The sequence below is a fragment of the Gekko japonicus genome, unplaced genomic scaffold, assembly GCF_001447785.1.
Source record: "Gekko japonicus isolate JY-2015 unplaced genomic scaffold, Gekko_japonicus_V1.1 scaffold1162, whole genome shotgun sequence".
NCBI classification, from domain to species: Eukaryota; Metazoa; Chordata; class Lepidosauria; order Squamata; family Gekkonidae; genus Gekko; species Gekko japonicus.
In genome coordinates this window covers 191,704-204,066 of record NW_015172038.1, presented here as the reverse complement: position 1 = coordinate 204,066, position 12,363 = coordinate 191,704, and the positions used below count along the sequence as shown (strand labels likewise).

The window sequence follows — 12,363 nt, the reverse complement described above, 5'->3', positions numbered from 1 at the left end:
TAGCTACCTTTCAGACCCCAGGAATGGAGGCAGATTTTAATGAAAGATTACATATTTTTGTCAGGAGATCCACAAGTTCACATCTGAGTTCTTTCAGAACTCTCGGATGTATGCCATCTGGGCCTGGTGATTTATCAGTTTTTAAGTTGTCTATCAGTTGTATGACTGTAACGTAAGTCAGACACAATTTTGCTTGCTTGTTTTAAAAGGTTACTTGAATTTCTTTGGTTCAGGCTTCAAGCCTGGTAAGGCCTCAAACGCCTCACAGTGTGTGCTTAAAGAAGCTAAGAGGTGCATGGGATTTTCCCTAGAGACAAGAGATAAGAAGACGCTCAATGTCCTTGAGTGTTCACAGCTGCCTGTGCTCTTCAGTACTGGCCTGTGAGCAATTAGCCAATTAGTGCATTCCAGAGTGCTTAGCACCTGTGTGTGGGGAGTATCAGACCCTTAAAGCTGTATTTGGGTTTCGGTTCTCTCAACTCACAAATAAGTATTATGGACTATCATGGTCGCCCTGGTAACGAGCAGAAGTTGACATCACTTTGCTGGTCTGTGAGTGGCCAAAGGCCTAGGCTACTCAGAGACCCCAGTTCCTATAAAGTAAGCTTCTAGTCAGTGGCTACTTAGGGTTGTTGGGGTATTGGGCCTAGCTTGGTCAATACTCCGAAGCAACCCCACTATCTGGCACCATGACTTGATTCCACCCAGATGGGCTATGTGCTTGGAATATCTTTGTCATCTTGGACTCTTGTATTTTTGAACCTGAAACGGGTAACCTTTGCAACTGCTTTGTAAGTTTTAGCTATGCTGGTGAAGCTCAGTGTTTGTTATTTTTCCTTCACTGCCTAAGTCTTGTGTTTTAACTAAATCTGCACAATTAATGAAGAACTTATATTTTTTACTTTGTCGTGGTTTTGGACTTCTTGAACCTCAAAGGCTAAATCTATTGCCTTGGACCGTAAGCTGTTACTACTACCAAACTTTTGCCTTCGCTCAGTCTGTGGTTTACTCTGCAAGACTGACCTTTGTGTTTAAGTTCCAGAACCAGCCTGGAGACTTTGGTCTTTTTGCTCCAGACCTGTTGGGAACCAATAAATGACCTGGTGGAAGACTACCTTGTATTCTGGAGGGATTATTTAGAATTCCTTCAGTATTTTTGTAAAAGTGCTTTGTGATCTGTTCTTTGAACAACGGTCCTGCACTCGAAGGGGTCAGGCAGCCGTTACAAGGACATCCTCTCTTGTCACCTCAATCTGACTCAGGTCTTTCAATACCCCTCCCAAAATCAGCGGTTCTGGAGTGGGCAAGCACTTCTCATCTTCCACAGAGAAGACAGAGGCAAAAAATGTATTCAGCCTCTCAGCCATTTCCATACCATCCTTCAGTACTTCTTTTACCCCTTGGTCATCCAAGGGCCCCACTGCCTCCCTGGCTGGTTTCCTGCTTCTAATGTATTTGAAGAAAGTTTTATTGTTGGTCTTTATGTTTTTTGCTATATGCTCCTCATATTCCCTTTTTGCCTGCCTGATCACAGACTTGCATTTTATTTGCCAGAGCCTGTGTCCCCTTTTATCAACCTCACTGAAACTAGCTTTCCACCACTTAAAGGAATCCTTCTTACCTTTTACAGCTTCCATTACTTTGTTTGTTAACCATGCAGGCTTTTTTCTATACCTATTTGTGCCTTTCCTAACCTGCAGTATATATTTTTTCTGAGCTTCTACGATTGTAGTTTTACATAGTCTCCAAGATTCCCCAATGGTTTTGACCCTTTCTACTTCTCCTTTCAGTTTCTTCCTCACATGTCCCCTCATATCAGAGAAGTTACCCCTTTTAAAGTTAAAAGTGGTTGTGTCAGTCTTTTTGGGCAACTCACTATTTATACAAATGTTAAACTCAATAACATTATGGTTACTGTTCTCAAGCGGTGCAATCACTTTTACATCTCTCACCAGGTCTTGGGAATTACCAAATCCAGGATCGCCTCTCCCCTGGTAGGTTCCGTGACCATCTGCTCCATAGCACAGTCATTAAGAGTGTCTAGAAACTCAATCTCTTTTTCCCGACTTGAACACATATTGACCCAATCAATGTGTGGGTAGTTCAAATCACCTATTACGACACCTATTACGATCACATATTATGACAGTTATTTCGTCTAGCCGCTATCTTTAATTTATTTATTATTAATTCATTTATCGTTTTATAATCCTCCTCTATCTTTTGATCTTACCTGACAGCATTCCTGTTTCTTCACTGTCGCTGTCACTGCCCAGAACATCATTCAGTTTCTCAATATCTGCCAGAGACTGGCCATAATGGGTTAAGTCTTCCTCTTCATTAAGATTATAGATGCTCTTCTTCTCATGGCTTTTCTGCAACAAAGTCAATAAATGTATTTATGCCATCCCGGATAGAACATTTATTGTCCCAATGAAGTCCTTCTTAGCCCAATGGACATAGTTCATGCCCCTTAGAAACAGAAGTCACCATTTCTAACATCACTTCTGCTCCTCCCACCCCCAATCCTTAACTCAGCACATGACACACAGCCCCCCCCCCTACTCTGGTCACAATAGTTCTCTTGTCTGTAACTGCCTCAACTGATCCTCTCAGGTGTTCACTACAAATATTCTTTCTTATTCCTGAATTACCCCCAGAATGGTGGTAGTTACAACCCTTAGGGGCCTTCTTCAGAGGTCAAATGATTTGAGGTACAGATAAGACAAATGTTACATGTTACAATGAAATAACAAACAATAAGTTGATACTGGACCAAAAAGGAAGTTCAGCAGCAAGGTTAATAAACACAAAACAAGGATGTTTATGAAACAGACAACTACGGTGGCTCAGTCAGTAAATGGAAGGAAAAATGGGAGGGAAAATCTTGCCTCTGAGGGTGGGAAGAGGAGACAGGGGTGATACATAAATTAAGTGTCACTTTTGCTGTTGTTGGTTTTAGAAAGGAAGTTCAGCAGCAAGGTTAATAAACACAAGACAAGGATGTTTATGAAACCTTTTAGGATTAGAGTCATGTGTCTGGTGCCAAATGCACGGCTGTTGAATTAGAACATCATCCAATTCTGGTCCAGAAAATACCTATGTGACCATCTAATCAGAGCTGGAGTGTCCTCAACAAGTGGCATACACCCTCCTTCCTACTCCATTCTCTTGGTCACTACCTTCCAGGTACCAGTGGTACTTGCCATCTATTCCCTTTTGTCTTCTTTGGCTTCTTTAACAGTCACCAAATCCTATCTTGTAACTGCTGCAGGAACAACCATGAATCCCCCTTTCGTGTATCTGACTAGGCTGACATACTTAATACCCACACCCTTAAATATGCTTGAGACTGAGAACCAAAGGCCATCTCAGGCACTTTGCAAGAAAAGAATCTTGGCCATACCCAAACTGGCCAGCATTCTAAGCACATCATGTCATCCATCTTAAATCAGATTTTCTAACTCCAATCCCATGCATGTTTGCTTCAAAGTAAATTCTAGGGTGCAATGGGATTAGGGCTGTGCACAAAACAGAACGAACAAAAAAACAACGATGGATTTTTCAGATTCAGATATACTGGACCCCCCAAAATTGGGATTCCTGAAAAAACCCAAATTTCAATACCGGCACAGTATTTGGATTTGGGTTTTTTCGGAAATCCCGAATTTCTTCGGCTTCATTACAGTCAATGAAGAATCTATCTGGGGGTATCCAGGGGTCTGTTTTTTGAGGTAGAAGCACCAAAATTTCAGCATACCTTTTGGTGCCTCACTTCAAAAGATTCCCAAAGTTTCAAAAAGACTGGAACAAAGTGCCCTGCAGAACCAGTGCCACTGTGTCAATGCCGGTTCAACAGATCCAAGCAGGGTTTGTGTGTGTGCGCGCACAAACACAGCACAGACAGTGCATATACAATGTCCAACAGAACCAGTGCATGTACAGAGTGCCCAAAGGTGCCCCCATCCTCCATTGTTTTCAATGGAGAAAAAGAAAGCATTTAAGGGAAGGAACTAGCTTTTGCTGGGCACTAGTACATTGCACTGGTACGGCTCAGCACTCTGTACATGCACTGGCTTTGCTGGGTTTGGAACCCCCCTTGCTTGAATTTGTTGAGCTGTTATTGCCATAGTGGCATTGGTTCTGCTGGGCACTCTGTACATGCACTGGCTGTGCTAGGCTTGCAAACCCCCCTCCCCGCCTTGGACTTGTTGAGCTGGCATTGCCACAGTGGCACAGGTTCTGCAAAATGTCCTTCAGTTTCTACTGGTTTGACAACAGTCCCTGCTTTTTTTGCTGTTTTTCCTCCTCCATTGGAAATAATGGGGGCACCTTCTTTGGGGGCCCATAGAATTGGACCCCTTTTTGAGTAGAGGCACCAGAAGCTATGCTGAAAATCTGGTGCCTCTACCTCAAAAAAACAGCCCCCCCCAGCCACCTGCATACCCCTGGATAGATTCCCCATTATAGCCTATGGGGATCATTGACTATAACGGTCTCCATAGGCTATAATGGAATCGAAGGAATTTAAAGGCATTGCAGTCCCTTTAAATGTGTTCATGAAGCTCCAGCTTCACCCAGAATGGCATTTAAAGGGAGTGCACTCTCTTTAAATGCCATTTAATTGTATCCTGTTTTCCCAGATAATCCCTTTTTCCCCCCAGGACTATTCGGGATTGTCTGTGCTCGATAGCTGAAAATATAACCTCTATATCTGGCTGAACAAATGGCCGATAAATGCTGATAAGGTATTTTCTGGCTATTTTTTTGGCTTGGAAAAAGTCAAGTGCACACCCCTAAATGGGATTTATGCTTAAGTAAATGCACAACCAATTGCAGCTTAAAATTATTATATTTTTCCACTAAGCCCCGGTCAACTACCCGAAGGACGCCCAGAGATAAGCTCTCGGCTTTTTTGGAAGGTTTTAAAGTTATTTTATCTCTCACAAGCTAGCTGTGCTCAGTATTAGCTTCCTTATAGCCTATGTGGGTTTTAACGAACTGTATTTAGCCCCGTCAGGTTACGCTTTCTACTCAGCGTCCAGCTTTTATCATGCTTTTTAACTCCTCTCCAGATAGTCTCTGAATAATATATCTGAACTTATCTGACTCCCCCTTCAGGAGGATAAATTATTCTCTTTTGTTAAGGAGGGAAGCGGAGACTGAGTGTTTTGATCGGAACCGATTAACTACCTTTGAGGAAGCTGTTTAAGTTTTTACATCCAGGATTTTTTTTCTAATTGGGCAAGCCCCATTTTAATTGGTTTATACTATGCCTTTGGGCAAACGTGGGAGAGGAAGAGAGGAAAACTGTCTATTGCCAGCTTCAAAACAGTTTAAAATCTGTGACTATTTTTGTGGCTCTGAGGGTGCTGACAATAACCTTAGTAAGAACGACACACCTACTTTTGCAGTGGAGACTTCAAACCGATTTTCTCTACTTGAGTCCAGCTGTGGTGATGATGAGGGAAAAACACACATGCTCTACCTGAAGAGCCTGGCCTGGAGGAACGAGCCAGGCAAGCAGGGTAGAGTCCACCCCAGAGCTGGGCGGATCACCTTGAATGAACCCAATGAACTCTTTACTAGCTTTAATTGCCAGAACTGTGGATCGTCTATTTGGCAGCATTCAAGAACTAAAAGCTCAAACTAAATTACTAACTGCTGCGGTGGCCAAGTTATCTCCCTGCGACCATCATGATCAAACTAAACCCCCAGTGGCTGCTACCTGTCAGCATGGTAAATCACATGCTCACAGTGAACTAAACGCAGGTAATGTGGACACTTATAAAGCCTCAAACAAAAATCCATTCCATCTTGTCTACCAATCAAGGAAAATTGCCTTAACGATCCAAGGGAGATACGGCTTCGTACCAAATTGGCTAAGCATTTCCCGTGCTAAGAGGCACCTCTCGGCTGTACTCAAAATTAAGTATTCAGAGATTGACCTCCACGAAGTTGACGTTCTCAACGCTCAATACCAGTTCCAAAGAATTATTCTTTCCTTTGCAACACATACATTTCCAGCTCTGCTTTTTAAGAGGAAACTGGAACTCTGCAAAATGGGAATTTTTACCACTCAGGTGTTCCTTAATTCTGTGGTTACTCCCTTACGTAGGCTAAGCCATCGACTACTACCTCCTACCAAGCTGAGGATCTTATGGATATTGAGACTACTCAACCTAACATAATTTCCTGGGAGGATTCGAGTGCCCATGGACCAAATGCTTGCTTCGATCCCAACCCTCTCTCCACACGAACCATCAGCCAGGACTGTTCATTTGGTTTGGATTTTAATAATTTTTTGGCCTCAGATCCTTCAACAAAGAATTTGGAAGAAGATATTCTCTCCTCTTTTGGAAACCTCTCAGATGATGTACAGCAGTCCGTTATTGATAGGCTAACCCCTTAAGCCACAAATTGCAAGAGATCAAGGACTCTGAGCCGCATTTATCCAACAACTCCAAGTGCTGCAGAAATGTTTTACATACAGCTGCTGTATCTGATCCACCTAAGGATTCACTGGCTTCTATAATGTCCAACCAAACTTCTCAGAGGGAGTGTGAAGACATTATTATTACATCTCGAAGCTGGGATCAGACGCCTAACGCTGAAACTCCCCCCACTGAAATAGTGGAAGAAACTGTACTAAAAGATCTGAATGAGCTGTGCAGCTGGAAACTCCCAAAGGTTACTCCATCTCATCCTATTTCTCAAGTCACAGCAAACGACTGTGTCTGCCCTGACAATATTCCATTCCTGAATTCAATCTCTGAAATGGATTGACTGCCTGCTAGTAGTAAGAACCTGAGAAATTCCAGGAGTCGGGACTCTTCACCTTATTTCTTGGAACATCGCTGGGTGAGCTAATAAATGGGGGGGCTCTGATCTAATGAATTTTTTAATTAACTTTCAACATGATTTTTTTCCAAGAAACTTGGTCTCCCAGCAATATTTCGATTAATGGATTTACTTCTTATTCTCTCCCTGCGGTGAGACCAAATCGGAAGGGGTGTTATATGGCAGGGCTTTGTGGGCTGTTTAACAATGCTTCTAAATTGTCTATTATGCAATTGGACTCTTGCCCCCCCCCCTTGCACAGGCGTTTCTTCTCCATCTCAGGGACTTCCAGCTGCTTACAGTTAATGTGTATATGCCCCCTTGGCGTGATAATAATTCCTTTAAATCCCAATGGAATTCTTTGAAAGATTATCTTAGTGTTTTTTTAACAAAATACCCTGAGGCCGCTTTTTTGGCAGTGGGGGATTTTAATGCTAGATTCGGTTGTAATAATAAACACCTTAGTAATATTTTCCATTGGGATGGGGAAGACCAAACCCCTTTCCCTTTCATTTTGCCTAGGCAGTCTAGAGACTCAGTTGTTAATCAGGCTGGTCACAGGCTGATAGACCTATGTATTCAAAATAACCTTTCTAAATGGTTCCTTTCAGTAAGATACACCTGGTAACTATACCTTTATTTCCCCCAGGGGATGCAGTGTTGTGGACTATGCAGTATCCTCTATGGATTTGAGAGACTCTATTACTGACTTTTCCGTTGGCTCCCGGACTGAAAGTGATCACCTTCCCATTCTATTGTCCCTTCAATCTGGTTGTGTTCTAGATAATCAGTGCCCACCTTGTAACTCTGAACTCATCTTATTCCAGCATAAGCTCCAAGCTAAAGAGCCCTAAGCGCCTTAACCGTTCCTCATAGGGAAAGTGTTCCAACCCTTTTATCATTCGAGTTGCTCTTTTCTGCACTTTTTCCAAAGCTATAATATCCTTTTTAAGGTGTGGTGACCAGAATTGCACACAGTATTCCAGATGAGGTCGCACCATTGATTTATATAGCGGCATTATGATATTGGCTGATCTGTTTACAATACCCTTCCTAATAATCCCCAGCATAGCATTGGCCTTCTTTATTGCAGTCACACACTGTCTCGACATTTTCAGTGAGTTATCTACTACAACTCCAAGATCTCTCTCTTGATCTGTCTCTGCCAGTTCAGACCCCATCAACGTGTATTTATAGTTAGGATTTTTGGCTCCAATGTGCATCACCTTGCACTTGGCCACATTGAACCCCATTTGCCATGTTGACGCCCACTCGCCCAACTTTGACAGATCCCTTTGGAGTGCCTCACAATCCTCACTGGTTTTCACCACCCTGAACAACTTCGTATCATCCGCAAATTTAGCCACTTCACTGCTTACTCCCAACTCCAAATCATTAATGAACAAGTTAAAAAGCAGTGGACCAAGTACTGATCCCTGTGGTACCCCACTGCTTACACCCCTCCACTGGGAGAACTGCCCATTTATACTCACTCTCTGTTTTCTATTAATTAGCCAGTTTTTGATCCATAAAAGGACTTGTCCTTTTATCCCATGATTTTTGAGCTTGCTTAGGAGCCTTTGATGAGGAACTTTATCAAAAGCTTTCTGGAAGTCAAGGTAAACAATATCTATTGGATCCCCCTTGTCCACATGTTTGTTCACCCCCTCAAAGAACATTAACAGGTTAGTGAGACAAGATCTTCCCTTACAGAACCCATGTTGAGTCTGCCTCAATAGGTTTTGTTCATCTATGTGCCTACTAATTCTTTCCTTAATAATGGTTTCCACCAATTTACCCGGTATCGACGTCAGACTGACAGGCCTGTAATTTCCCGGATCTCCTCTGGAACCCTTTTTAAAGATGGGAGTGACATTAGCTACCTTCCAGTCCTCAGGAATGGAGGCTGATTTTAAGGAGAGATTACATATTTTTGTCAGGAGATCCACAAGTTCACAATTGAGTTCTTTCAGAACTCTTGGATGTATGCCATCTGGGCCTGGTGATTTATCAGTTTTTAAGTTGTTTATCAGTTTTAGGACCTCCTCTCTCGTCACCTCAATCTGACTCAGGTCTTTCAACACCCCTCCCGAACTCAGCGGCTCTGGAGTGGGCAAGCACCTCTCATCTTCCACAGTGAAGACGGAGGCAAAAAATGCATTTAGCTTCTCAGCCATTTCCCTATCATCCTTCAGTACTCCTTTTACCCCTTGGTCATCCAAGGGCCCCACTGCCTCCCTGGCTGGTTTCCTGTTTCTAATGTATTTGAAGAAAGTTTTATTGTTGGTCTTTACATTTTTTGCTATATGCTCCTCATATTCCCTTTTTGCATGCCTGACCACAGACTTGCATTTTATTTGCCATAGCCTGTGTTCTGTTTTATCAGCCTCACTGTGACTAGCTTTCCACCGCTTAAAGGAATCCTTTTTACCTTTTACAGCTTCCATTACTTTGTTTGTTAACCATGTAGGCTTTTTCTTATACCTGTTTGTGCCTTTCCTAACCTGCGGAATATATTTTATTTGAGCTTCTAGAATTGTAGTTTTAAACAGTTTCCAAGCTTCCCCAATGGTTTTGACCCTTTCTACTTTTCCCTTCAGTTTCCTCCCCACATGTCCCCTCATATCAGAAAAATTACCCCTTTTAAAGTTAAAAGTGGTTGTGTGAGTCTTTTTGGCCAATTCCCTATTTGTACAAATGTTGAACTCAACAACATTATGATCACTGTTCCCAAGTGGTGCAATCACTTTTACATCTCTCACCAGGTCTTGAGTGTTACTTAGGACCAAATCAAGGATCGCCTCTCCCCTGGTAGGTTCCATGACCATCTGCTCCATAGCGCAGTCATTTAGAGTGTCTAGAAACTCAATCTCTTTCTCTCGACTAGAACACATATTGACCCAATCAATGTGTGGGTAGTTAAAATCACCTATTACGACACAGTGTTTTTGTCTAGCTGCTATCTTTAATTCATTCATCATTTTATAATCCTCCTCTATCTTTTGATCCGGTGGGCGATAACAAACTCCCAGTGTTAAGTTTCCTTTTGGCCCCCCTATTTCAACCCATAGAACTTCCAGAAGCGAATCCAATTCACTTAGCCTCTCAATAACAAGTTTCATAAGAATTTGGAACTTGGGCAGAGGTTCTCTACTCAATTTTATGTGAGTAGCACTAATGTTGCGAAACACACGGAAATATAAGCTGTCAAACACGTGACTCGTTTTCCCTTGTTAAAATATTATATATATTTACCTGCTGTTCCAAAGCAAATCTCTTCATCATTTTTTCCTCTGGACTTATTTTGGTGTCATATTCTCCAATCCGTTTGTCTTTAAACACACTAGATTTGTCCTTTTCTTTGTATTCTTTTAGCAATGTTTGCGTACGCTAAAAAACAACACAGGTTGAATCCAAAAGTGACATTCTGGCTGAATTAACAACAGTTATTCCCCCCCCCCCCAATATGTAAAACAAAGAAATCTGTTCCAGTTTATTTGAGGATCTACAGATGCGAAGTCTCGCTTCTGGCTTATCCCCTGAATTGAACTTTGTTGGTCTTGGAAGTGCCACTGGACTTAAACTTAGTTCTCACATCTGTTTGTTAACCCTTCTACTTGCATACTAATTTCCTGCCATTCACAGATCTTAAGGTAAAGGTCTCCCTTGCTCGAAAGCCATTCGAATCCGACTCTAGGGTTGCGGTGCTCATCTCCGTTTCAAAGCCGAAGAGCCAGCGCTGTCCGAAGACGTTTCCATGGTCATGTGGCCGGCGTGACTAAACACCAAGGCGCACGGAACACTGTTACCTTCCCACCGAAGTGGTACCTATTTATCTCCTTGCAATTTCTTGCTTTTGAACTGCTAGGTTGGCAGGAGCTGGAACTAGAGACGGGAGCTCACTCCGTCATGCGGCACACTTGGGTCTCGAACTGCTGAACTACCGACCTTCCACAGCCTACAGTTCAGCGTCTTAACCCCTTGAGCCACTGCAGATCTTACCAACTGCTTTAATCCAATCTCAGCTATACTTATTGCCCAGTTACTAACACAACTTGACTGCAACTAACCCCACCCGCCTCCTCCTCCTCTCCCGCCCCCCACGTGGAAGGTTTGAGGCAGTCTTGTTCCAAATGTATCCGAGGAAGTGTGCCTATGCCCAGGAAAGCTGACACCCAGGATTCAACTTCGCTGGTCTTCAAGGTGCCTCCGGACTCCAGCTTTGCTCTATTGCTTCCGACCAACACGGAGTCGCCTTCGAATGCCTTCCTGGGCGTCTGTTTCCCCACCAGCCCCCAGGTGTCCACAGAGCACGCCCCGCAACGCCTGGAGCTCGCGGCCCACCCAGAGCGAGAGAGACACCCCGGGTGGGGGCGGGGGGAGGCCCCCTTCCTCTGGCGCGCCGGGCACCCAGGAGCGGCGCTCTGCACACGCCCAGGAGCTCCGAGGAGCGAGAGAAGGGCTCACCTTCCTGTGGGCCTTGGAGCGGGAGACGCCCGGCAGCCCCACGTCGTGCTTCGTTTTCCGGCCCAGGATGCGGAACTTCTGCTTGTTCACCTTCACCTCGAAGGGGTTGCCGCGCACCGACCCAGCGGCCGGGCCCGGGCCGCGTCCGAAGGCCCCCGGGCCGCTCTTCTTGCCCCGCGCCGGCTTCCCCATGGCCACACGCGCGCCGCCCGGACCCGGAAGCAGGAGGAGCCACCCGCCAGTCTCGCGGGAGGACGTCACCACCCGCCCGGCCGGACCATAGAGACGGGGGAGCCGGATTGCAGAGTGGCCTCATAACAACGAGGCATGCGCAAGTGCGGCCCGATTCCACGATGGGTTGCCCAGGGTCCCGCCTCAGTCTCCGGCCTCGGCTGCCCTCCCTTCACACCAGAGTGGCAGCTGTGGAGACGAGGGCACGGAGGCCGGACGGCGGCTGAGAGGGGCCTTTGCGGAGGTGGAGCCAGGAAGGTGGCCCAGCCCCCAGGAGGGGGCGGGGAGAGTAGAGGCCCCATCTCGGCTCAGGGACTGGTCGGCTGCGGGAAGGGGGCGGGTTTTTCCCCAGGTCCCCTTTTCCGATTGGTCCGCGCGCCGGCCGTCGTCTGAGTCCCCCGTGCGGTTGGCCGCTCAGCGGGGCGGGGCAGAGGCCGCCCCCCGAGGATGACGGGAAGTCCCCAAGATGGCGGCGGGCCAGTGGCGGAGTGAGAGCGCCGCGTCCCCACGCCTCGCCCCGGCCGCCTGTCAGTGACGCGCGGCTGCTGCCCGAGACGGGGCGGCGGGAGGCGCCTTTCGTGTCCCCCTCCCCCGCGCGATGGCCACCATGGAGAAGCTGATGAAGGCCTTCGAGTCCCTCCGCTCCTTCCAGCAGCAGCAGAGCCCCGCCGCCGCCCCCGCCGCTTCGGCCGCCGCCCCCGAGGAGCCGCCGCCCCCGCCCCCCCAGAGGCCGTGAGTCTCGCTTGTTGCGCTGCGGCGGGACCCGAGCGGAGGAAGCCCCGGAGTGGGGGGAGCCGTCGGCGCCGGGCGTGTTAACGGCCTCCT

At 45.9% G+C, this 12,363-nt stretch overlaps 2 protein-coding genes across 2 annotated transcripts in view; one reads left to right on the top strand and one right to left on the bottom strand.

Moving 5' to 3' along the window:
* The window catches only part of NOP14 (NOP14 nucleolar protein), a 55,011-nt gene extending 43,234 nt beyond the window's left edge, over positions 1-11,777 (bottom strand). The window contains exons 1-3 of the mRNA XM_015420648.1: positions 11,308-11,777; positions 10,096-10,230; positions 2,234-2,375 (exon numbers count right to left, since the gene is read on the bottom strand). Coding sequence (XP_015276134.1) covers positions 2,234-2,375; positions 10,096-10,230; positions 11,308-11,499 — 469 coding nt within the window. The 5' untranslated portion in view covers positions 11,500-11,777. The remainder of the gene's footprint in view (positions 1-2,233; positions 2,376-10,095; positions 10,231-11,307) is intronic.
* Positions 11,778-11,996: 219 nt separating this feature from the next.
* The window catches only part of HTT (huntingtin), a 153,458-nt gene continuing 153,091 nt past the window's right edge, over positions 11,997-12,363 (top strand). The window contains 2 exon segments of the mRNA XM_015420645.1: positions 11,997-12,201; positions 12,203-12,322. Coding sequence (XP_015276131.1) covers positions 12,137-12,201; positions 12,203-12,322 — 185 coding nt within the window. The 5' untranslated portion in view covers positions 11,997-12,136.